The sequence below is a fragment of the Acanthaster planci genome, linkage group LG02 (genome assembly GCF_054643075.1).
Source record: "Acanthaster planci isolate LZ-2023a linkage group LG02, COTS_SCS, whole genome shotgun sequence".
Lineage (NCBI taxonomy): Eukaryota > Metazoa > Echinodermata > Asteroidea > Valvatida > Acanthasteridae > Acanthaster > Acanthaster planci.
In genome coordinates, this window is record NC_141778.1 from 32,666,092 (window position 1) to 32,692,387 (window position 26,296).

The 26,296-nt window shown below is 40.1% G+C and overlaps 2 protein-coding genes across 3 annotated transcripts; one reads left to right on the plus strand and one right to left on the minus strand.

Moving 5' to 3' along the window:
* The first annotated feature begins 253 nt into the window (after nucleotides 1-253).
* LOC110976840 (uncharacterized) lies at nucleotides 254-26,175 on the plus strand. Its single transcript, XM_022230469.2, has 23 exons — nucleotides 254-511; nucleotides 3,432-3,462; nucleotides 3,612-3,728; nucleotides 4,391-4,508; nucleotides 5,271-5,336; nucleotides 5,643-5,708; nucleotides 7,137-7,318; nucleotides 8,578-8,731; nucleotides 13,611-13,768; nucleotides 14,479-14,683; nucleotides 15,175-15,236; nucleotides 15,661-15,720; nucleotides 16,552-16,663; nucleotides 16,874-17,032; nucleotides 17,550-17,594; nucleotides 18,123-19,412; nucleotides 19,729-19,851; nucleotides 20,057-20,174; nucleotides 20,498-20,651; nucleotides 21,772-21,834; nucleotides 22,051-22,123; nucleotides 22,564-22,617; nucleotides 23,693-26,175. Exons 1-23 carry the CDS (start codon nucleotides 271-273, stop codon nucleotides 23,852-23,854), a joined length of 3,813 nt encoding a protein of 1,270 aa, XP_022086161.2. The 5' UTR covers nucleotides 254-270; the 3' UTR covers nucleotides 23,855-26,175.
* On the minus strand, nucleotides 8,730-12,305 carry LOC110976842 (E3 ubiquitin-protein ligase TRIM56-like). Of its 2 annotated transcripts, none has more exons than XM_022230472.2 (4): nucleotides 12,204-12,305; nucleotides 10,473-11,709; nucleotides 9,668-9,771; nucleotides 8,730-9,183 (listed from the first exon to the last, which is right to left on the minus strand). In XM_022230472.2, exons 2-4 carry the CDS (start codon nucleotides 11,569-11,571, stop codon nucleotides 9,001-9,003), a joined length of 1,386 nt encoding a protein of 461 aa, XP_022086164.2. In that variant the 5' UTR covers nucleotides 11,572-11,709; nucleotides 12,204-12,305; the 3' UTR covers nucleotides 8,730-9,000. The 2 variants fall into 2 exon arrangements, with proteins under 2 accessions (XP_022086164.2, XP_086988774.1); XM_087132648.1 differs by having other exon boundaries at nucleotides 9,012-9,183; nucleotides 9,663-9,771.
* Nucleotides 26,176-26,296: the final 121 nt, after the last annotated feature.

Here is a 26,296-nt window from a genome sequence, read left to right on the forward strand (position 1 = left end):
ACTTCCTTCTGGACTTTAGGCCGGGTTTTTATTTCAGTGCCTACTGTTTTATTGTCACCTTTGATTTGTTTCATGTAAAGCCATTAATTTTACTGAGATGACTTCTTTTATTTGGTCTCACCACTCATGCAATCACCGCATGCGTCACTGTTATTTTCTTATAGCGCCCTCCCTCGTACGCGTATAATGAGGCAATTTGAAACCATGTACAAAACCAAAGAGCGCCGCTACGCGGCGCTCTTTCGATCTTTGTACAAAACCTTGTTCAAGATGGCAGCTCCCGTGGCAGAACTCGAGACTCATGTTTGTGCAAAATCTTTTGGAAAACTGGTTGACCATTTGCCTCATGGCGAAAGAACATTTTACACTCTGCCACAAAAAGGTGGCGAGCGTGTCGTTTCAAAGAAGAACGTCATAAAATTTGAGGAAATAACGGAAATCTGTTCGTATATCAACAACAGTGTTATCGGCAGAGAGTCGACTTTCTACGGACCATTTGGTAAACGAAAAGGTATGGAGTCCCTTACGTGGTGCAATTAAGTCACTTCGACGTTCACATGACTTTCTTCTTCACACAGCATTGCCAAACCTCTTTTCTTGAAAAAGTTAAAACCCATTTGGTTAAAAACTGGTGGCCTCAAGGTTTCCTTATGGTCAAAAGTTAAAACTGATGGTGTTGAACCTTTGGCTTTTGTCATGTTTGTGAACAATTTTAAGGTGTCATGAATATTTGTTCAAAATCCAAAACTAGTGTTGGCATTTGGAAATTGGGCATGAATTTAGCTCAGTGTTCCCTGATGTAGGGCACTTAAAAAAACCAGAAAATCCCACAAGAACATTTACACAATCCCTTGAAGTTGATAAATTCGTGTAACGAAGTGTCTATCTTTACAGCAGCCGTAACGCATCTCCCATTTGCTATTGTAACGGCGCTGAACTGTGCAAGTGCGATGATGTAGTTGATCATCACAACGGTTTATATATTTTAAAATTACCTTGATTGCTGAATGCTTGTGGCTGAGTGGTCAAGGTGGAAGGTTTGGAACCACGGCACTGGTGTGTGAGTTTGACTCTGCGCTTGAACCATTTTATTTTTGTTCGCCTAAATTTCATGTTTTATATGAAAATTGTTTATTTACGTTGGTTTCTAATTGTATAGGCCTAAGCAGGAATCTTTTTTCTTTTCTTATCAGAGGCTTTGGAGGATTTGTTTTTTTAAGGGAAATAAAGTCTGAAATCTGCACTTTAGTTGGTGCGCTTGTGCAGTTGCAGTGCCGTAATGATAGAAAATGGGAGATGTGTTACGGCTGCCATAACAACAGCCATGGCGTTCTTGTAAAGCATCAATACTTCCTCTCAATTACCCATTCACAAGTTTATCAGAAAGTTCTTTTCCTTTTGGGGGCACATTTTGAAAGAGTTCATTTCGCATGTTGGAAAGTCAGGCAAAATTGGATTTCCCCACTATCGCAGCATACCCTGCCACTCCGCTTGATCGACCTCATAGCCAGGTAATGGTCAAAGTGTCACATTCTTCTCAAGGAATTTTCACACACATAACCCACATAACCATTAACCACTACCAGCCGGGGACTCCGGGATCGGAGCCATATGGTTTATATGTGTGGCCGGGGTCTCCGAACTCGGACAAAGGAAACAGGGCCCTGTAACAAAAGACCGTACTCCGAACAAAAGACCAGGCTGCTGGGCATTACCGACATTTTCACTCTCAAAAGTGGTGATAATCCAGCGTTATTTAGAAACTGTATACCAGGGTTTGGGGTATTTAGAGCGAGCGGATTACCACCGGGGACAAAAGCTCTCCACCACCGCAGTGATGAGCCACACAGCACCGCTGCATGCTAATCTGGCCCCTATTGAAAAGAGGTCAGCAGTGCACTGAGCCAGGTTCGTGAACAAAAGACAGCTGTATAACACCACACAATCTGGGCTCTGTTTACAAGGCTGCAGGCCTGGCTGAAATATTCGGGCGTCAATAAAGGTCAGCTGTCAACTTAGAGTAGTGCCTGAAGATTACTCCGTGCGGCCATAAACGACTGTTAAATGGAATGATGAATTGTTGAAGGATTTTGAAAACGGAAAAAATGATAGTCATGCCGGCCCAGCATCCTCAACGTTGAAAAATGCCCCGGTCCGAAGTGGTTAAGACACAAAAAGTGAAAAATGAAAGTGTGCTACATTAGGGGTCCCACCATGTGAGGCTACATCAACAATACTTGAAAACTTGAAGTTTATGTGGATATTAGATAACTTGACCATTTACTAAAGTCAACTCAACAACTGGGGCGACTTGACCTGTTTTTTTATTTTTAGCATGTTAGGGCCTACACAGTTTATTTGTCAGTATTGGTTACTCTCGTCATTACAAAATTCACTATGATAAAATTCTTTGGTCCCGGTGAAAATGTGCAAATTTCTATGGGGAGAAAATCTGTCGCAGTGAAATCGCATGAAAATTCCTGTTACAGCAAAAGGTTTTTGTGGGTCTGTTTGGTGTTGCCTGAAAAACCATTCTTAACGATCCATTTATTACAAACATTTATGAATCACGATGGTGAAAACACATGTGCAGTACGCTGCACTGATTCCTGCTGCACTGCACCATTGCCAAAGAAGGTATGATGGAGTGGAAATGCAGCAACAAGTCCCTGTATGTATCCCAGCCAAAAATGGCAGTGTTCTTCTACACCGTACAGGAACACAGCTCTACAGCTGCTTATTGAAGATGTACATTGGGTGCTGCATTTCTGGATCATGGATTGTTCTGGATCATTTGATCCAAAAAGAATTCATTTTAGTGTACCCAGCCCCTTTATTCAGTGTCTGTAATTTTGCAATAAGCATAAGCTATTAAAAATTGCTTGAAGTTGAATCACAATGGAAACTGACAAAATGGTTGGTCATCTTAGTAACCATAATTTGAGGAGGATACATAAAGGACAAAATTCTGGTTTCCTTTGTTTCCTCTGGCGTATTGTCAGAAGCAGAAGAAACAGAACTAGCAATTCAAATCTCATTTCCTGGAAAATAATTTCAAGTATCAAATAACACGTTGGCATTTAAACTGAATCGCCAAAAATTTGAAAACAATTTTTTTTTTCAAACGATTGACATATATCGAGCACACTGTGAAGGCATGGATTTTTCAAGCCCTCTTCGCCCAGTCCTATTGTAAACTTCCTTGGTGTCATGATGGGGGGAGGAGGTGCCCCCTCTACAAACATCACAGTGATACTCATCTTAAACTCCTGTGCTCTTTGAGTCTCTGGTGATTGGTGAATGCTTTGGACATTCCCCAATGCAGCTATGATATCAGCAAGACATCATAGTAGTCAATCATACTTTACATCAAGATGCATTGTATTGATTAAATGCTGTTTGTCAAATATATTTTTTCTTTTTCTTTCCAGTTGTATACTGTGATTACACAGCATCTGGGAGGTGAGAGAACTCTTCAGTTTCTTAAGTTCCAATGTTGTTTGAATTTTATTGCTTCATTCATTCTTCTTTCTTTGTACTTTTTTCAGCCAATTAGGCTGAACAGTTGTTTTTGGGGAAGAGATGAAGTGGTCTTTGTACTTGTAATTTAGGTCCTTGGACATGATTGAAGACTACATCAGGAGTCAGGTTCTGCCTCTGTATGGCAACACCCATACCACAACCACTGTCACCTCGCTACAAACCACGCTGTACAGACATGAAGCCAGGTAAGGGAACTTCTATTTGATTAATTATTTGGTAGTACCAGTTGCCCACAGAACTAGAAACAAAATATGCATTATTTACAAAAGGTATAAGGAGGCAAATTGGCAGGATGATTGAATATAAAGGCCAGCTGTTTAGGGGTCAGGCCTTTATATCTTTACCTTTTATGCCCCCAAGAGTTTTCTATCAACAGAAGACTATGGGGTGTGTGTGTGGGAGCTCAGGTCAGCAAAGCAGATTGTACTGCCAACATTATTCACATGTAAATTTGGCATCTAATCTTAATTTTATAATCAAATTTCAGACTTTTTAGACTCAAAAGTTAATATTTATTATCAGGAAAATGTTGAGAGCACAGTGTAGACAAACAAATTTTAGACATGTTCTTAGGAAAACAATAGGAGCTGCAGTGGGAAACATTTCATGTCTATCCAAGATGTCCATTCAGATATATCCCCAGCTTGTGCTGCATTGCAGAATTCCATTTGTCCGTAGATCACCTGTACCATGGGTAATAATGTGCCATTGATACCTCAGTATGTGGCTGATGGAAGGAATGACGAGATTCTCAGAAACCTTAGTGTGGAATACCTGCATATGTTTTGCTTGCAAGAGTTCCTTTACTTTCTTTTCTCTGAAGAGTTCTATTTACTGTCTTTTACAGGGATATTATTCGTAACTCTGTCAATGCCAATGAGCATGATGCTGTCATCTTTGTTGGAACTGGGTGCACGGCAGCCATTCATAAACTCATCCACTGCCTTCATCCGCAGGCCCCACCAGTGAGTTCAGAGCCGAGCAATCCCATGTCCTTTAGACATAATAGAGTAAAAGTCATCCAAAAGTAGCAATGGCATCAGTAGTATTGAAATGCATATTCATTGGCAGAGTGGAGGCACATTTCAAAAGTATGACACCTATGAAATCACTTGCCAGCCTGAGACAGTGCTCATCTCATTCTTGTCTTGAGTGCCATATTCTAATTTCATCGATGCTGAGAGAAAGCGGTTCATTTAAAAATATTAGTAAAAACAACAAAAAGTCTATGGTGATTTGGAATTATCGCAGTCTTAGATGGAATATAATTTTCAATTTGTTTGTCCTTGTGATGATTTTTGGAATGAGTCTTTAAATCATGAAAATGTGCGATTGTAGATGTAATGAAAGGTTTTGCAAATGATTTTTCAGTGGCAAACTTCATGAACAGTTATATGGAGATACCTTTGTTGTTAACCGTAACGGTCATTAAGCCTCTAACTTGTGATAGACTGAGGACTGTTAACTTTAATATATATATGTTATAAAAACAAACAGAGAAATCAGAAATATATTTCATCATCTGGCCCTTAATGTTATTTTGAATTATGATATGCTCTGCCATTTATCTGTGTCACCAGCTGCCACCTTGTTTAGAACAGGACTTGCCTCATTGAGCTGTGTAGAGTGATCGGCATTAATGCTTGTAAAAAGTTAATCTGACTGAAAATTATGTCCTACCAATCGACTTTTTCAACAACTGTTTTGTTCATATTTCATGCCCAAAGGTTGTGTTTGTTGGTCCATTTGAGCATCACTCCAACTTGTTACCCTGGAGAGAGATAGGAGCAAAGGTATGCCTGACCAATAGCTGAGTTAATCCCTATCACCTGCTTGGTGGGTCGGTGATCAAGTGCAGTGACTTGTTCATTCTAGTACAAGGCAGTGAGGCAGTTGTTTCCAAGTGGGACAGAAGTAAAAACAATCTCCCTTGATAGAGATCAGTATAGAATCTTTTAATCTACTGATTTTTAAGAAAATGAACAAATTCAGTACAAAAGTCACAAATACATGATATTGAATTAAAGTCAAATGCAAACTATAATGTGTGGGTTTTCACAACAGTGTTTACTTTTTTCCTATTTAATATTATCTACAAGGTCGTTAGAATCCCTGAGGATGCAGATGGCCTTGTTGATACCAACTGTTTGGAAGCTGAATTAAAGGTAAAGTGAGTTTTGGAATAAAAGAATGAATTGAGATCTATTTGAATTCGCCAAGAAATTCTACTTTAGATTGATATGAACATGAGATCATTAGGTTATTTACTTGAGTGCGGTAAAGTTCTAGTTGAGGTATGTGATTCCCCTTTGTCTCTCTGAGAAGGGCAGTTTTGGACATGGTTCCAGGCAATGATTCAAGTAAAAAAGAAATGAAAAGTTAAATTGGAATAAAATCTGGTACACTGAGGTATCTGATTGCACATAAGCAGAACAATTGAATTTTCCCAGACTGAGGACACTGTTGCCATCAGAGTTGTAGATCTTCTGTCACAAGTCGGTCCACAAGTCAACTCACAAATCATTTTGCGAGTCAGTGTAGAACTAAAGAGATGAACAACAAAGGAATGCTTTTATCACAGTTCATTTAAATAGCATTCGAGTTGACTTGCAGCTGAATGACTTGTGGTGACTTGCAGTGACTTGTGACGGAGTGGATTACAACTCTGGTTCCTATACTTTGTTATTCAGGGCAAGCTTTTGCATAGCGACCACCATTTCAAAAATGGACTGGTTCCTCTGTGCCCTTCTTATCCATTGGAAACTGTATTGGGGCAAGGCGTCTCTTATGTAACTAAGCAAAAGCGTGTCCCAAATCACAAGGTATAGCAACAGTGTCTTTAGAATGAAGAATTCAAATTGTTATGTTCACACAAATTTAAAGAACTCAGTGTATCAGATTTTATTCAAATTTAAATTGCAAAAGACTTCTTACTGTTATTTTGTTTGAAAAATAACCTGACAGAACTCTAAAGCACTTAGTTTAGTTGAAATTCTGGTTCATGCAGACTATTAGATGCATACAGTGTACATGTACATTGTTTGTGCAATAAGCCTTTTGCGAGTTAACTTTGACCCAAATCTTGTACACTGAGTTCTTTAAATTCATATGAACATAACAACTTGAATTCTCCTTACTAAAACCAATGTTGCTATACCTCGTGATTTGGGGCAAGCTTTTGCTTAGTTACATGAGAGATGCCTTGCAACAATACACTGTTCTCAATGGATAAGAAGGGCATAAAGGAACCAGTCCATTCCAGAGATGGTGGTCGCTATGCAAAAGCTTGCCCCGAATCACTAGGTACAGCAACAGTGTCTTTAGTCTGGGGAATTCAAATCGTTATGTTTATGTGCAGTCTGATAACTCAGTGCACTAGATTTTATTCAAATTGAACTCGCAAATGGCTTATTCAGAATCAATTCCTAGCATTGTTGCTCAAATTATCTAGGAGGGCATTTGACCTAAAAACCACTAGGTTTAAAGTATTGTAAGTTTGTTTTCTGCTGGGCTGAAATGCTACCTTTTTCATTCACCAAATTGATTCATGATTCACCAACTTCATCAAGTGTGTTTTGTTGTCTTTGTTTCAGAAGTGGCACACCTCTGGTCACCAGCTAATTGGCTGCTTCTCAGCTGCCTCTAATATTACTGGTATCCTGACTGATGACATCAAGGTGACAGTGATGCTACATCAGTACGGAGCCTTTGCATTTTGGGACTTTGCCACCGCTGGTCCTTACGTAGACATCAATATGAATCCCATGTACAACAGGTAAAAGACTTACTTCCTTAACCCTAACCCTCCTGAATCCTTCACCTGTTGGAGGATTGAGGAAGGTTAGGGATAAGGTTCTTTGTGTTGCATATTGATGCTCAGGCAGTGTTGTATTGGAGTCCATCATAAGTCATTCAGTCTTAAGCCAATTCACAACCTATTCGAATGAGCGTTGACAAAAGCATTCCTTTGTCATTGGTCACCCTGATACTTAGGACTGGCCTTCTGAAGGGACTTATGACTGGACTTGTGATGGACTCGAATACAACACTGTGCTCATTTGACTACAAACCTCAGCAATCACAATCCAAAACAATTTAGGGCGCTGTAATGCTATACATATCCATCATGCATGCATGTTCATTTTTTTTCATGTACACCACTACTGGTTTGTGCACATTTGGTTGAAAATCAGTCAGGTGCTTTCTGTGCCATTTCATGCATAAACCAGTTTATGAATGCGTGGTATCCCACTTCCACTCTTGTGTGAAGATGACAATGTGTAATCTACAGTTCTTACGGTACATAGAAACCATATGATTATCTACAATAAATGAGAGAGAGGCACAAATCATAATGCTTCCAATTGTCTGCATACAAATATATCAAAATCCTTCTTACTTGGAACACGCAACTTATTGTTTGGCTAACCTGCTTTGTTTGTCAATCATTTGTTCAACATAGAAGGTAACAATGTGAACTATATGTATTTCATGATATTGATGTACAATTTGTACACAGTGATTAAATATCTTGATTCAATCATCTGATTAGCTTGCACTTCGGCAAATTCAGGACTGTATGCCATAGTCATTATTAGGTGAAGTTGGTGCTAGGATCAGTCTTCTGGATTCAGAATTGAAAGTTTTTATTTTGAGAAGTCTCGGATTAGCCAGATAATTTAACGGTACAAATGTAGAAAATCTTTTTTTTGGCTCTGCTGTCCTATCAATGGCAAAGTCCCTGATTTCAATTCCTTGTCCCTGGCAGTAAGCAGTGGGGATACCTTCTTTTCTTTTTTGGGGGGAGGGAATTTTTTTTATTCTTCCTTCCGACTTTAATATATCCTTATATGTTTTGTTGAGACCATAGCAAATACTTTTTTGAATTGTTTTGGTAGAATCAGCACTTCCATGATGAAACATTTGTGACCCAAGGTTAGAGGTCAAAGTGACCTGAAACAGCCATTGTTAATTTTGGCATTGAACAACTTGCTCACTTCAGATTACTAAAAAATTTTTGTTTTTTGCTCATAGTGGGGGTCTGCACTCGCTGGCGTACAAGGATGCAATATTCCTGTCGCCTCACAAGTTTGTTGGGGGTGTTGAGACCCCCGGCATTCTCGTCGCCAAGAAAGCCCTCTTCAGGAACCCAGTGCCCAGCGATGGAGGTGGTGGATCAGTCTTCTTTGTAAGTATTCCATGATTTATGAGTAGCTAAAGTAAGAACGGAAACAGTGAAAGCAGATCCACTAGCCTGAAATTTAGGCTTTTGTCAGCTGACATTTGAATTGGAATTTAATACCCTTGTCATTTGTAGTTTTGATTGTTTAGTCTTGTTTTACAATAAAACCAGGCAATTCTTTTATAGCATACTTCATGCAAAGTTCCAGTGTGTTGTTTTAATTTTTTTTGACACATTCCTGGTGGATTTTGATGGGGGGGGGGTGTGTGCTTGGGTTATCCCAAATGATCCAGACCATCACCAAACATCTTGTGTGAAGCCAGTTGCAAGTCGTATTTCCCTTCAGCCCCCATTCGATAGTTCAGCTCTGTTGCATGACGGGTGTCCCATCGTACTTTGACCCAGCCATTGGTGCTCAGTTCTTTACTGATCACCCCTTCACCGGGTGGGTAGCCATCCTGAAACAGAAGTCCACACTTGTGTATAAACAATGCTTTCCTGTCACTGATATTTTCTGATACTGACAGATTCCTGTTATCTTTAGCCCCCAGAAAGCATATTAGTAGGTGTGTTTTTGTCAACCAAGACCTGTGACTCCTTATAAAAATACAAACGTTTTTGTTTCAGTTTTTATTATTTTGCACTTGGATAAAATCTAAGGCATGGTATTTGATCCTATCAGTATCCAAGACAGATTCTGCTCGTAACAACGCGTCAAGCCATCTACTTCTTAAGATTTATGTACATCATGTGACTCAATGACACAGTTTGCTTTCCTGGTTGCCACATTCCAAGTTGGTCTGTTCGTTACCACCAAGAACCTATCTTAGCTGATTGTTCCATTCCCAATCAAGCTCCCTCACCATCCGAGAACATCCTCTACATGTACCAGGTTATCCCATTCCCAATCGGGTACCTGCACCACCCTAGAACCTACCTTACCTGATTGCCCCATTCCCAATCGGGTCCTCTCACCACCTTGGTCCCAACCTTCATCAGATTGGCTTGCTCAGACACAGGAAGTGGCTTATCTTTGAACAGGACATCTGGCAAGCAGAGAGTACATGTGCTGGTAATTTAGTAAAGTTTGTCAAAAGAAAGGTCTGGCAGCATCTAAGAAAAGAAGTGAAAACTTTTTTCTAATCAAAATCTTGCTCCCAAAGTTTAGTTGGAAAGCACTTGTTAGTAGCTGAAGGCCCAAGTTTATTATTTATTTTCTGTACCACTGACTTTATTTGCAAACAGTTCAATTATTTGGTTGTAAATCAAATTACTAGGAAAATAGGCTTCTACAACTCTGGACAAGCTATCCCAAATAATGATTTTTTGTGGAGGTAGTTCTGCAAGCAACATTGTAGATTTCATAAGAGAAACTTTCCAGAAAGTTTTGCTAATATAAGAGGGTTATTGAAAATAAGTTGGTGGAATATTTGCACTTCATGCTGCAACAGTGTCCAATTTGGTAGGTGCTGTTGTTCATGAGAAGTAAAAGAAACTTTGGAAACTAGTGCCACTGACTTGGGTTTGGAAGAGGATATACTTTGTGACATGGCTTTGAATCCTACAGGAGCTGGTCGTTTGGATTTTAGGTGGAAGCCCCTACCTGAAGTTATGGAAATGTTTAAAGGCTTTCAGCTTTTTTCTAAAACACCAGTAAGTGAAATATTGAAGGGAAATATTGAAGCTTCAACGGCTGAGGCCTTTTTGAGAAGTAGCTGGTTGTGTAGTTTGATAATACCAAACTTACCAAGCTCTGCTGTAGTGAACATGCCTGACTGACTGAAATCGTCCCTTGTCAGGTCCCACACTGTTGGAGGAGTAGTTCTCCTTATTGCATCCTGCAGGTTCTTACAGAGAGACTGTTGCAGTTTCAGGAGATCATACTTGCCGAGCTGGGCCATCACACTTGTCACCCTCTCCAGTGTGTCTGCAGTCTCCTTCACATTCTTCTCATGCTGGCTGAGTACATCCTCAAACTTCTTGTCCTGCTCACTGCATGCTTTGATCACCTTCTCCTTCAGCAGTTGCTCATTCCTGCGGATTCTTGCCACCACGATATCTGCCTTCTCTGCAATGATGCCGTGCTTCTCGGCAATCATTTTTTTGTGCTCAGCATACCTATTCTGTGCCTTGGCTCTCTTGGCTTTGAATGTGGTGAGGTGTTGGTCTGCCTGCTGTACAAGCTCTGCCACTTTCTCTTGGCAGGAAGCCAGAGCATCGGCGACGTCGCAAACTTCATGGTCTGACGTACGGTGATCGAGCGCTGTACATGCGGCACAAATCAGACTAGTGCATGTCTGACAGTAGAAAATTAGATCCTGAAATGCATGCTTCTGGCATTTTGGCACCTCGTGCCGCAGCCGACTTTCAAAGCTAACCTCCCCAGACCGGAGGTCATCGATGGACGCTGTCTCATGACTCTTGGTTTTCTTGCTGCGCTGGTGTGCTTTGTGACAAGCATCACAGAGATACTCCCTGCACTCTAAACACCTTGATATTGCTACCTCCTGTTCATCACATTCCTCACAGGTGACCTGCGACCTTTGACTCTTGACCAGATGTTCTTGTTGAGCCACTTCCTCCACCAATGCCATCAAGGAGAAGTTGTTGAGGATGCCCGCTAGTCCTGTTTCTGTCATGGCAGTCTGCTGCCTGCAGACAGGACACGTGATCTCTTTCTGATCTGGATGGCCTGCCACCACTTTCTCCAGACAGTTTTTGCAGAAGCTGTGCAGGCAGTTCAGAATCTTAGGCTGATTGAATCGGCAACAGCAAATGGGGCACTCAAGGTGACCTTGGCTGATATTCTCCAGCACAATCTCTGCACTCACCGGCAGACCAGCCATGACTAGTTATAACGGTACTATCAAGTCACCAGTTATAGACTGAAATTGAAGGTAGAACATCTAAGATTTCTTCTTGAGTGATATCCTTTTCAGTCCCCTGGATAAAAAATCTCTTCCATATGCACAGGGTGTAAAGACCTGTGGACAAAGTATAGTCAAATTGTGCTGACACAAGTGAGACACATGTGAGATGTAGACGTGAAACCTAGACTTTGGTATTTCCCTCATTTTTTCTAGAAATGAGATTGTTTTTAAACTGAATAAAAAATCAGTAGAGGACAGTGCTGAGTGCTGATTAAATTAGCAACAAAAATTGCATTGTTGGAATCGTTGAAAATCAAATTCCACATTCAGACACTCAATGGGCATTATCTTGTGCCTAATTCTCCATCCTTTCGCCTGTATTGTGTGAGTAAGACTAAATGTCTCATTCTTTGTCTCTGTAATTCACTTCTTCCCCAAACCAGGACATGGTTATTGCAACACACCCCTCTTCATAGCTCCCAGAATTAGACATCAAAGCATGCCTGGTCATAGACATGTGGATGTGTACAGTGGAGAAAACAGCTTAATTGGCATCTTTGGGGCAAAGGTTTTAAACATGGCATTTGATTCAGAGCAAAAGTACTCACCAGTGAACGTTGCAACAGTAAACGCAAATATGGCGGACAGGCTGAAAGGTATAGGAGCAATTATGTATTGCCTTTGTCACTATACCTACATGTACCTACTTAGATACGTGTGTTATGAGCCCTAACACTGCACTATTCAGTTCCTGTGATGAGTGGGTGCAGTGATCCATATATTCATGCTAAACGCTGCACTGTACAGTAGGCAACAGAAAAATGTACATAAAAAGGGGTCATGGTTCTATGTCCTTTTTAATAACATTCCCTTGAAACTTATAGAAATTTATGCCAGCACGGGCCACATTTTACCTCCCAAAAAGGACAGCTAGAGAAAGGAAAGGGGCAGGGATTGCTGAGTTATTTAAAGAAGGGGAGTTTATCTCACTGTTGGAGAGCTATGGCTTTGTAGGCCCTTTGAGAAGGCGTAGTGTTTGGTTGTGCATGCATGCTGTTCATGGAATACAATAAAACTGGTGGCTCAGTGTTACAATGTAGCAGGATCACACGTCAAGTTAATGCCATTCAGTACCCAGTAAACTGAATATTGAACTTTGTTCTGAATGTTCAGTGTGCATGCACATGTACATTGCAAAGCAGAATCAATGAGTTCATTTTAATGTGATGAATTCACAATTCAGTTTGAAGTTCGATTATTTATGACCAACTTGTTCCAATGATATTAATCTCTTTCAGCACTCCCAGTATTTGTTTCCTAGTTAGCTTTGCATTTTCATCCTGAAACAAGAAAATGTGCAGGAACAAATGTTTTGAAGTTGGTTTTTATTTGAATTTTAGAGTTTATAAAGAAAACCCTTTTATTGTTCTGTAATTTATGGAATGCTGCTCAAAAATTTAAAGTTTATCTTAAATGTGACCAGTAAGTGTCTTATATCTTTCACATGTGGAAAGAAAAGGGAATTATACATTGTGAAAAAAAATGACAGAGACGTTTCTTTTCTTGAAGTTTATACCAAAGTTGATGCGGTGTGAGTTCATAAATCAGATTCTGATACATATATGTAACAATAATAATTTTGCCAAATGGATTTATGGAGCAGTATCTTTAGTTTATAGTTTATGTGAGTAAATATTAACGTCAAGATTTCGGAGAATTGATGTAAAAAATTCTGTAATTATAAGTTGAAGTATGCATTTGTAAATATGAAAAAGAACTTCTTCTCTGGATTTCTCTCTGTCTTATATGAGTAGTCTAGGGTTTGTGAATGTGCTCACAAAAATTTGCTGAAATTAGTTTCAGGTATGTTATACATCTGCAGGTGTATAATGCAAAGAGACATCAGTATGTGTCCATCATGTTGTAGACTGAGACAGAGACCAGCACAAATCCATCTTCTTCAACGCTAGCCACTTAACTTTCTGCTTTGTGTGTGTATTTGTTGGTTTGTTTAGGTCAGCCATGAGGACCATCGGTACTTGAAGCAGGTGGAGATGAGAGAGGAAGGGGGCACACCGTCCATTGTTGGGGCCATCCGAGCTGGCCTGGTCTTCCAGCTCAAGGCTGCTCTAGGGGCTGATAGCATCATGTCCAGGGAACAGGACCTCTGCAGGTAAACGCCATGGTTTGCAGTCATATATGGGTAATTCCAGAAATTAGGGGTCCAGAAGTGGGACATTTTTGTGACCCTGTTACTTCTGACCTTTGTTAGTTGACATGGAAATATCACCGGAATTGATTTCAAACTTTTACTATTTGTTTGGCAGGTAATTTGCATGAATTCATCACTCTTGGATATTAGAAAATGTGTTCTGAACTTACAAAATCATATGTCAGATGTGACAGGGTCATAAAATAATGGCACTCTAATTACTGGAATTACCCATAACAGAAGTTGCAATGGGATAGTGGGTATTTGCAATGGGATAGTGGGTATTTGCAATGGGATAGTGGGTATTTGCAATGGGATAGTGGGTATTTGCAATGGGATAGTGGGTATTCTGTGTAAAGTCTGTCCACCACTGTACATGTAACGTAAGCTGGGCAATTCCAGTGCTTTTTGTTAGACTTGGCTCTTTATGTGAGAGTAGGTTCAAGAGCTGTCTTGAGTGGCATTGAAACCATGGGTGTTTCTTGTCTAATTTGTATGTGAAGAGAGGTGATCTGACTTACTCAAACTACCAGTGAACTTTGAGGTTGGAAAGTAGCAGAACATTTCCAGGAGGGGCTTTGCATCGAAAATGAAAATTAATCATGGCGGGCTTGATTCCAGCCTGACAGTTGGCTCCCACAATAATGTTTCTTTGTTGTTGTTTTTTTCAGGAGAGCCTTTGGGAGATGGTCTGGTTGCTCTAGTCTGGTTCTTCTGGGCAACACTGCTGTGCCCCGTCTTCCTATATTCTCTTTCCTGATCAGACATCCTACCACTGGGCAGTTTCTGCACCACAACTTTGTCTGTGCTGTTCTGAACGATGTCTTTGGCATACAGGCCAGGGGTGGTTGTGCGTGTGCTGGACCCTATGCACAGGTATCTCTGACATTTTTCGGCATGAACATTCTCCCATATGATAGTAAATCCTGAGAAAAGCATTCATCGAGAAATAAATTTTTTTCGCAAGCTTCACCAAAAGCACGTCATTAGTAATGCCAAAAGCTGAACTGGTTTCAGGTTCGTTTGGGCATGTTGGGAATTTGAATCAAAATAAGCCTATTGCGAGTTAAAATTGAATGAAATCTGGTACACAGAGTTCTCTAAATTCACATCAGTATAACAACTTGAATTCTCCATACTAAAGACACTTATCCATTGAAAACACTGTATCAAGGCAAGGCGTCTCTTATGTAACAAGCAAAAGCTTGCTCCGAATCATGAGGTATGGCAACAGTGTGTTTAGTCTGGGGAATTCAAATTGTTATGTTTATGTGCAACCAGATAACTCAGTATACCAGATTATATTCAAATTTAACTCACAAAAGGCTTCTTGTCAATGCTGGTTTTGTTTCCAAATTGCTCTGCAGGATCTGCTCGGGATTGACACGAAACTGGCCAAGGAGATAGAGGCAGTGCTTCTAGAAGACAGGTGAATTTACTTCATTATTGATTTCCAGGATAAGGTAGAGAAAATAAAACAAAAAAGTTTTTGTAAGCCAATGTGCCTGTGGAATTGACCTCCATTAATTTTGGTTTGATTTATTAAATTCCGCTTTCTGTTGAGGGATCGAACCTTGCTTATTCAACCTTTTCTTGTGTTTCCTGTGGCTGCATCATCACCCACACTCATGTTCTCCTCTAATTACCCAAAGAATGATATGTTGTTTAACTTTTTCCAGCTACAGAACACAACCAATCATATCTTCAAGTCTTTAAGCCAATTTCAAAAAAATCACACCATCCACAAGTTCACACAACCCAGCCTTTTTCACTGAGGGCCTTCAATTTGACAAATATGTTTTTCCCTGAAACCAATTTGTTTGTTCATGTTATGTTTCCTTTTTCCCTCATAGTCGTCTGGACAGGATACACCTACGACGTTACACTGAATACTCAGAGAGAGAAATACTAAGGTACTTGATTCTTTGATCCAAAGGTAAAAAAAAGAATATCTGACTTAATTAACCACTTCCTGCCGGGGTCTCCGAACTCGGACAAAGGAAACAGGGCCCTGTAACAAAAGACCGTACTCCGAACAAAAGACCAAGCTGCTGGGCATTACCGACATTTTTCACTCTCAAAAGTGGTGATAATCCAGCCTTGTTCTGAAACCGTATACCGGGGTTTGGGGCATTTAGAGCGAGCGGATTACCACTGGGGACAAAGGCGCTCCACCACCGCAGGGATGAGCCACACAGCACCGCTGCACGCTAATCTGGCCCCTATTGAAAAGAGGTCAGCAGTGCACTGAGCCAGGTTCGTGAACAAAAGACAGTTATACAACACCGCACAATCTGGGCTCTGTTTACAATCTGCTGGCGTTGCTGAAATACTCGGGCGTCAATGAAGGTCACCTGTCAATTAGAGTAGTCCCTAAAGATTACTTGGTGTGGCTATAAACGACCGTTAAATGAAATGATGAATTTTTGACGGATTTTGAAAATGGAAAAAATGATAGTCATGCCGGCCCAGCATCATCAACATTGAAAAATGCCCCGGCATGAAGTGGTTAATATGTCATAAGTCAGGATTCAGTTGTAGGTAGCAGAGTTTGCCATAAGCTTACTTTAGCAAGCGGAATTGTAAATGGTTTCCTTTCCCACATTTTACTTATTTGTTCCAGTACTCAGAGAAGCATTTGTGTCATTTGTAATCTCTCCTGTTTGGGGTCAGGATTTCAGTATACAGAAATTTACATGTATTTGGTTCATTTTAATGCAGATTGTTATTTTTGTATTTTATAGACCTGGCTTTACGCGACTTAACCTTCCCTATTTCATGGATGATGAGTGCGTTGAGTTTGTTCTGGATGCTGTCAGCTTGACAGCACAACATGCCTGGAAGCTCTTACCACAGGTGACTGGAGTGAAGACATGACCTGGATGTATGATATGCAGCCATTGGTCATTCTCGCATGAACCACAGTAAAATGTTTGATACTCTTCAAACTTCTTTGTTTGACTAATATCCTCTCGCCATAAATTGTTATTATTGATTAATCAAAATATTTTTTGTGTGTAACCAAAAAATACCAAAAATAATAATAAGTCTTTTTTTCATCCACAGTATATTTTTAATCCAGAAACTGGCGAATGGAAGCAGAGAAACCACCAGGTATTCCAAGATCGACGCTGGCTGGGCTCTATTAGTTACTCTGAGGGCAAGATAATGTACCCCGACCCACCAGTGCTAAAGACAAAAGGCAGGCTTCCAGCAGACTATAAGGTAATATGCAGATTTAAATCCAGAATGGTTAGGGAAGGAGGTTACTGATAAGGATTCTTTGTGCTGACGCATACATGTAGGCTGACTGAATTGCATCGTGATGCAAAGAAGATTGAAGCACTCAAATCAGCCCAGTGCCATAAAGGTGGGCTTTTTCATTAATGTGTATGATGTGTTGCTGCACAAATACTACACTCTTTGCCCTGGAGGACTGCAAACTTCAGCAAGAGGTTGGGACTTGTTCTCTTGGTACAGAGCGTTTTGGTCACATTGGCAGATTTGGTATAATCACCCGTAGTAATAAAGTGGGACATCTTTTTTCTGAAACCTTTTAAAATAAGTTTATAAGCAAATAAGTAATAAGTTTGTGTGTATGGACAACAGCCAAGAATCACTACAATGGCATCATGGTAGTGAGTATTTCTGCCACTCGGTGCAATTGGAGCCTCTTAGGTTGCATTCCTTTCTGGATATGTACATGGCTACAGGCGTATGAATTTGCCTTTCACCCTCTCAGGATTGTCTAAGACTTGGTGAAGAAATCTTCAAGAAGGCAGAAAAGGTATGCACAAACCATTCTTTCTTACTTGACGTTTGATTATGCAGGGTAGGACCATTTGAACAGATTAAAATTAATTGAAGGCTGTTCAAGAAAACCCAAAAAACTGTTGTCTTCAAAACATCACATCAAGTGTGAGACTGGTGGAGGTCATTGCCTTTGTTAAATCTCCAAGCCTGAAATTACAATCTTGAGTTTGATGCTTTGGATAAAGAAGTGTAGGTAGCTGTGCAATTAATGATACACTTTTATACACTACTCATAAAAGTTCAGGACCACTTTTTATTTTGTCCATACTTTTTGACATGAGATATTTTACAGCTGAAAGTATGTATTTGATGTTTTGAAATACTTTAAACATTTTTTATTTCAATGAGAACACCATCTAGGCAAACAAAACTGAAAGAACTAGACCCCACTCATTGCTTGGAAAAAAAATTACAAGTTAAGAAAAAAGTGGTCCTTCACTTTTTTGAGTAGTGTATTTTAGGTTGTTTGGAATATTTTATTTTCATATAATTCTCTTTACAGGTGCGAGTCCAGTTACCAGACCAGAGTTTGCTCTTTGACAGCAAGGCTGCTGACTTGCGGTGGTTCATGTTACCTAGTGAGGCACGGAGTCTACTGAGCAACAAGTCACTGTCTTCCCATAGTGCTTTGCGCAAAAAACTGCCTTTTGAGCCTGTCAAGTACAAACAAAAGAAGGATCCTGCCAATGCTTTTGACTCGAAAATGGACGAGAAACGGCATTGTGGTTCAGGTTGCTCCATGGTTGGCAGTGTAGAAGAAACTTTGGGAACAACACAGCCAACATCAGAGTGTTTCACCAGTGACAATACAGAGAGTCAGATAAACTCTGAGTGCATAGCTATGGAGGTGTCACATGATGCTTGTAACCAACTGAGCTGTGCTGAGCTATTCCGGAATACTGTTGAAGATGGATTTACTGAGAATGCCTACAATGACGTTGAGATTAGACAAGGGCATGGTAATGACCCCTCCACAACTCCAAACCAAATGGTTGCTGATGCCAAAGGTCAAATTGAGCATAAAGAAAAGGATATTGCTGTTAGAAAGACTCCAAGTAGCAAAAGTGATGAGTCATTGTCAACAGAGAATGCTAAAAACGACAAACAGAGTTCAGTTTCTCGCACATGTTTGTTGACTTCCTGCGATGATGCAGTTGTTTTGAGTGGTAAAACATGCAACATTATTAAACACCATTCAGCTTACCAGCTCAATAAACCTGCAGCGGCAATAACAAGAAAGGCATGTAGGGATGGTAACACTGAAAAATTGAAGTCTGGGACCATACAATCCAATTGCAATCAGCCTAGTTTTTCAGTGGAGAAGAGAACCACTGATCCAGTTGTAGATAACACCAGGGATACTCTCTCTGGAGTGGAGCAAACTTTAAATAGTATTCCTAGTCGGGAAAGCAGCACTACTGCTCTAGGATTAAGGGCAGATCTCTCGGATAGTTCACATAATCTGCAAAGGACAGAAAATGAATCAAATGGCTGTTCTGGATGTTGCCCTAACATGAATGACTCTCAGGAAGTTACAGGGACATCAGAGAAACATTGGTCAGTGGATGTTAAGAGAGAGCAGTGCAGAACCAACTCCACCGAGCAAACATACAAAATTTCCCAGAGGATACCTTTACCACAGTCTGTGAACTCACCACATGACTTGTGTTCAGAGGAGTTAACTTCTAGTACTGAAAAGCTAAAGCTATCTAAGGATCAGAAGAGTGGTGTGGCAGGAAGAGTGTCAGGCTTTCAGAGACCGCCCAAATGCATCTTCAAACCAACAGTACAGGTAATCAAAATGAATGGAATTAGGGTCCGATTTTTGATTGAAAGAGTAATTCAGAGTAGAGACACCTGTTCCTTATTATTTGGATGCCAGGCTACGTGTGATCTGTCACTCCAAAAACCTGACATTTGTTTCGTCCAGGAAACCAACACTGACCATTCAAGACAACATTGCTTCATTTGAGGCAAAAAGATTGCTTGTTCATCAACTCGGTTATTTTCACTCCATGTCTGATTCTTTGCCAGAAATGGTCAGGAGAGTTTGGCGGTGTCTTAACTTCTCAGGCTTTCTTTCTTGCTTTCATTGTGCTTTCCTTCAGGCTTTAGAAGAGTACAAGATGATTCAGGATGGTGACCGTGTGCTGGTTTGCTTGTCAGGAGGGAAAGATAGTCTCTCTCTCTTGCATACTCTCAGACAGTACCAGTTTTATGCTAAAAGCAAGGTCAGTAGCTGGGGATAGACATACATGTTCCTTTCTTATCAGTGCAGACTTTGGTACACATTTCATTTATGAAACTGGGCTGCCGGGAAATTAACCAAAAGGCTCGTAAAAAACAAACACGGGTGTTTGCCCTTATTTTTATAACAACATTTCCAACATTTCATTTGATTGATGTATTTCCAATGACTTTGGTATTTGTTTGCAGGGAATCAGGTTTGAACTTGGTGGAGTAACAGTTGACCCCCAAACTTCGGCCTATGACCCACGACCACTGATTCCATACTTGGCAAATCTGAGAATGCCATACTTTTTTGAAGAACAATGTAAGGAAAGTACATTATTACTTTGAAATAGGTACACGTTAGGATAGGGAATTAGAGAGAAAATTAGTCCTCAGGTACTGGAAATAATACTTCTGTTCCAAAATATCTGCTTAATTAATTAGCCTACTGTGTGGTGTGTGTTACTTTTATCTTCAGTAGTGTCCACCCTTGTACAAACTCACAGTAAATTAAAATGTTTTTCAGACTCACACCAGTTGAACTGAGGAAAGACAAAGGAAAAATATATCAAATCTAATACATGGACTGCTTAAACTTAAAGCCATTTTGAAAGTTTGAAGAGCTACCTGGTTTGGCCTTCTTAGGCATCATTGACACAGCAGCCGGTCTTGAAGGTGGCTGCGACTCCATCTGCAGTTTCTGCTCTCGGATGAAGCGAGGCCGTCTCTATGCCTGCGCTCGGAGGGAAGGGTACAATGTGTTGGCTATGGGGCAGCATCTGGATGACTTAGCGGAGAGGTGAGTTGGTTCTGAACAGGTGTTACCATCGCAGAAATTGCAACACCAGTTAAATGAGTATCATAGTTACAAAGATCTGAAAACCCAGGCATTTGATATCCTGACAGGACATTGGATATTCTGATATGACATCCTATTCTGAAATGACTTTTTATATCCTGAATGTGACAGAAAACACCACAGCTGACTCCTGATCTGGTAAAATTGTCTGTTGTTCAGGTACCACAAGTTAGGACTTAATGCATGTGGAAAACGATTGCATGCATTGTTGGCATATGCACTCTACTGCACATGTGCAGTGTGTCGTTATCAGCAAGCTACACAGCATCGTCTGACATTTTACAGCATGGAGTCCAATTTTGTGGTGTCAGAAGCTCGTCAGCTGTCTTTTCATGTGATATTCACGTCAGCCACATATGCCTGATTTATTGTCAAAGTTTTGCATATAGGCTTTGTCACTATTAACATTTAATGTGAGGTTTTTAAAAACCAAAAAGAAAATGAAGAGAATAGGTCTTGCTGATTTGACCTTACCTAATGAAATGAATTGCAAGTCACAAGAAGCACTTTTGAGGTAAAGACCATTTAACCACTTTCTGCTGGGTGCTTTTAAAAATGCAGTGCGCACATACTGGCCATTTTCAAGATTTCCAGTTTTCAGAATTCTTCGAAAATTCATCATTTCATTTAATGGACGTTTACACCTGCATGAATGACTGTTTGGTGGGCTAAGCTGACAGGCAACCTTCATTGACTCCCAAGTATTTCAGCCAGTCCTGCCGCCCTGTAAAGCGAGCCCAGAATTGTGAGGTGTTGCGTAATTTCCTTTGTTCCCAGTGAATGCGAGTGGCGTTTTTTCAAATGCGGCTGGATAGCATGCAGCAGTGCTGTGTCGCTCATCAGTGCGACCCAGCAGCACTTTTGTGCGCGGTGCTAATCCGCAGGCGCACTATGCCCAAAACAGTGGTATACTGTTTAAAAACAGTGAAACAAAGAGTTCAGTTTCCAAACTGCAAATGAAATGAAATGGCCTTGAGAATTGTTCTGTCAGATCTGGTCACAGTTTTGCTAATGCCCTCAACCCCTCATCCTGTTCATCTTCATTCCATTTCCATGACAGTTTCCTGATGTCTGTCTTTCACAATGGACTTTTACGCACCATGAAAGCCAACTACACTGTCAAGTAAGCAAATTCTTCCAAGTGAATTGAATGTCCTTTCAAGTTGCCGTTATCTTGCATAATTTCAGAGGATCTAGAAATTTGGAAGTAGAAATATTACAAAGAGAGGCTTCTTTCTGTCTGTTACAGTAATACCTTTAATGTTCATCTTTCAGTGATGTACATGTAGACCTTCATGTAATCTGATTACAGTGTTTTGTCTTCTTTTTGTTGGTATAGGGAGGGTGATTTGCGCGTCATCAGGCCATTTGTGTATACCAGGGAAAAAGATCTGAGAGACTTCGCTGAAAAGGTGATAGCACAATTTTTCTGAGTCTTTTCTCTCCATGTCAGTTTTGAAACAGCAGTTAGATCTTATATCTACTTTGGTATGTAGATTTTCTAAATGTGTGTATACCTTGAAAGTGTCGGTGCCATTACTTGGTAAAGACTTAATTTACTTAATTTACCAATAACAGCATTGAGTGTTCTTAAAATAAGGGTGAAAAGTCTAGGTCTAGGTCCTGGACCATTTAAAAATCGACTACCCATTACTGTAGTAACCACTATGATCACATGGGGGGTTTAATTTAGTTTCTGCATTGATAACAACACCCTCAAGAAGTCTTTCAATTTCAGCTGTAAAGCTTGTATGTTTTGAATAGCTTATTGCGTGCAAATTATTTGGCCTCAAAAGAAGCAAAACAAACAAAAGATTTGCCACCATTTACCGTTTTCTTCTCATTCTTGCAGGCTAAGCTACCTGTGATTCCAGAGAATTGCCCTGCCTGCTTTGAGGCTCCAAAGGTACTCAGTTGCTAATGAATAACTAAAGGTCATGAACTTACCTTAATGAATAACTAAAGGTCATGAACTTACCTTTTGTTCATAGCTTATTGCGCTGAAATGCTTTATCAACAACGTTATTAGATGTTCAGTGAAGCATATCACGTTTATATTTCAACACAGCATTGAAATCCTGCTCCTGAAACTAATGACATGGAAACCTGAAAGCTTAATTTTCAATAGGTGTTCTACTTTTCCAGAGCCTGTGATGCTTACCTGCCAACTGTTCTGAATAAATTGAAATTGTTCAAATTTTACAGTTTTCAGACCACTTACACTTGGAGTGTTCCAATTTCTATTTAAAGAAAAAAAAATTGAAAATTCCCAGCAAAAGAGGGTGCTATTGCAGAAAAAAGGGTGCTGTTTGCAAAAACGAAGGCGCCATTTGTTCTGTCAAAATGGCAGGTGTATGTTCATGCATGTGTGTACATGTGCATGCAAATAGGGTGCTCTCGTGTGGCTGCTTGTTTTGCTATAGGTTCATAGAATGGGTGGTCCCATCTCTGGCTTTTCAAAGTTAGCAGGTATGGTGACGTTTAACCCAAAAAGAGCTGGGGGGGGGTTGAAATCTACCCTTAACATTTTGCTGATATCATTGCAGTGCTGAGCATCTGGGAGGTTTTCCAACAGTATCTTGCAGTCATTTTGACTGAAATATCATGCTGTTATTGTGCAGTGTTTTTTTTCCGAGACAGGTCAGCCAAATAAAAATGTATATTTTCATTGACGTGCTCGACTGTACATGGGTCAACCTGCATGTGGCCTTGAAGTTCAATTGGCCATTACAACATCATCAGTCTGACCGAGTTGAAACTTAACATTTGTATTGAATAGTAGTGTCTTTAAATGCATGCCAAGTTTGAAAAAGTTTTAGAGACAGCGAAGTTGTTGGGATGGAATCTGCCCCTCTCAACATGTGAGGTGGTCCAAAAAGTGGCTTTTTGAGGATTAAATTTTGCATGCAGTCATTTATTACTCTGTGTAAAATAAGCCCTTTGTTATGATTCAAATGTGATTTTTTTGTTTGTCATTCTAGGAGCGTCATCGCACCAAACAGCTGCTTGCCTCTCAAGAGCTACTATTTCCTAGACTCTACAACAGCCTGCAGGCCGCCATGAAACCACTGATGGCCAAGAATAAGACTGGAATGGAGTCTAGTCGCAAGAAGGAAGATTTCTTTGAAGAGAGTGACATATGATCAGGAAAACAGAGTCTGTGGGAGTTTTTCATAATCTCTCTGCAGCCTTGATTCAGTCATTGATAAAAATTGTAATAAATCACCTGATGCATTTTCAGCCCCCCCAAAAGATCTTTCAAGAAAATGCGCAATATTTTTGGGTCTCAAGCCAGATTCAATGTTACATCATCTTTAGCAACCACAGTTTTTGAATGGCAGTGCAATAAAATAAGGCCTGAAAAGACTTTTCCCAAACGTCTTTTAATGCCTATATTTCAATAAGGTTGAGTGCGTGACCATGAACAAAAGGATTTTTTTCAACAAAAATTTTTAAATTTTTAAAAGAAAGTCTATAATGTGGGCATGACAGCATCCAGCTTAAAACCTGTAATTAATGCTCTATGCATAAAGTATTTGTGAAAGCTTTACAGCTATTTTTAATTAAAAATTAACAGGTAAGATAACCTCAATTTTTATTTCATCTCTACATAACTTGACCTGAAGATACTTCCCAGGCAACATTGCATAGGCCTATCATATATTTTTGGCAGCAGATCATTTTTTATTGATTTTTAGAAAGTAAAAAAAAATTAACCCACGAAGCAGTTTTTGGGCAGATTTTAATACCAGAAAAATTTGGCAGTATGTTTGAGACACCAGTTATTTATTTATTTTTCATTTTTCTCCAATCTCCATTTTTTTCAGATATTTGATTTCCGATTTTTGGGAATTTACCATTATCAAATTTTGGCCAATTCATTTTTCTTCAAATTACTTGGACATGCAGCCATATAGAGCTAACCTTCTGATAATTGTGCTGTATTGTGTGTTTTCAAACCCAGTGCAATTCCTATATGACAATGATCACATCTTTTGGAGAAAAAATACTGCAAGATAAAAAAAAACCACTGAGGGACCAACAATATTTTTCCATCGTTGCCATAAAGCATACAAAACAATTTTTTCTCCCTGCAGTACTAAAGACGAGGGGGTGGTAATGATTCCTGTGCATTGTCATTTTTTAAGTTCCAAAAAACAGGATGTTGTTCGCTTACTCCATCCTGATAGCAGTTTTTGGTTTGGGCGCTCGTGAACATGATGTAATTGAATTGTAATTTAGACGTACATCTTTCTTTATTGAAAGTGTTTTTACACATCACCTCCGAATACATGTATTTTGAGAAGTATGCGTTAAGAGCTTTGAAATAAAAATTACAAAATGGAGTGGCTTGCTTTAAGGTACAATTGTCTGAGAGCTACACTAGCCGTTGGAAATGGCTGAATTGCATGAAAACACTCCAGAGGGGCCACATGTGCGGAAAACCTCCGCACTACATATTTAATCTACCTTAAAAAAGCTGAAAACATTGTTAAAATTTGAGCCGTAACTCCCTCCTCTTTGTTGCTTCGTGGAAGATAGCTGTACTCTCAGTCCAGGATTATCTGGAAGTCACAAATTACAGGTTCAGCTTCGGCCAAGAACTGCAAGTTGTCTTCATTCCAAAATTCATGGAAAAGCACCTCTTTGGTGCCTGACTTAACCCCCCAATACAAAGTCAACCTTTTTTCGACAACTGAGAAAATGCTCAGAGCCAGCAGGATTGTTATTCATGTTGCTTTTACTTGATGTATAGAAGCAGACGTTAGGTGAAAAAAACACCTGCGATTTTGCACAACACTCGGGACACCCATTTCGTCAGATTGATCATGCCTTTAATTTTACATCTCACTTTCTGTATCTCCAAGATACAACCATCTTCCAAGGGCTGGAGGTAGCGTCACGGGATCCATTTGGGTATTTTTATCAAGACGTCATGGGGTCAACTGGGCACGGAATTTAATTCTCTAAGAGCAAAGCGCCGGTTGTATGATGCGAGCGAATGCTTAATACTGCCCAATATTGGTGGCGCCACTTATTAGATCTATCTCCGAGTTGAGAAGTCCACTGCGATGATATCCAGGTTTGAAGTTGTATTAACCACGCGTGAACCATAGCTTTATATATCTAAATCCGAAAGCTTAATTTGAAGCACCAGTGGTCTGGGCGGTAAGGCAAGTAACTGCTAGTCATCGAGACCCGGGTTCGAATCCCGGAGGCGGTTTTTTATATTTTCATCTTTTCAGTCGAGTCTGATAGATAAATATATGGAACGAGTAATGATTCTTCGGGGACCCGAACAGCAGTGGCGGTAGAGATACTGCCTCCTGGTCAGAGAGTCCCGGGTTCGAGTCCGGCCCGGGACCAGAGATGACCGAAGCAGGGAGACCTGCGATAGGTCCGAGTTCCGTGGCGTTCGTCTAGGGAAGAAGATAAAATAAAATAAAATAAAATGGAAATTTTACACCTTTTTGCTCTGGTTACGTATACGTAAAAAGAAGTAAAAGTCCCTCATATGTCTGAGGCGGGATTCGAACCCGGGACCTCCGGTCTGAGCGCTAGAGTGCCTACCACTAAGCCAACAC

Coding starts and splice junctions, on each gene's coding strand:
- LOC110976840 (XM_022230469.2), top strand. CDS start 271: ATGGCAGCTCCCGTGGCAGAACTCGAGACTCATGTTTGTGCAAAATCT. Junction 15,721..16,551: donor TCAGAGAGAGAAATACTAAG/GTACTTGATTCT, acceptor TGTATTTTATAG/ACCTGGCTTTACGCGACTTA. Junction 16,664..16,873: donor CCTGGAAGCTCTTACCACAG/GTGACTGGAGTG, acceptor TTTCATCCACAG/TATATTTTTAATCCAGAAAC.
- LOC110976842 (XM_022230472.2), bottom strand. CDS start 11,571: ATGGCTGGTCTGCCGGTGAGTGCAGAGATTGTGCTGGAGAATATCAGC. Junction 9,772..10,472: donor GTTCACTACAGCAGAGCTTG/GTAAGTTTGGTA, acceptor TCTGCTTGCCAG/ATGTCCTGTTCAAAGATAAG. Junction 9,184..9,667: donor ATTGGGAATGGGGCAATCAG/GTAAGGTAGGTT, acceptor CTTCTGTTTCAG/GATGGCTACCCACCCGGTGA.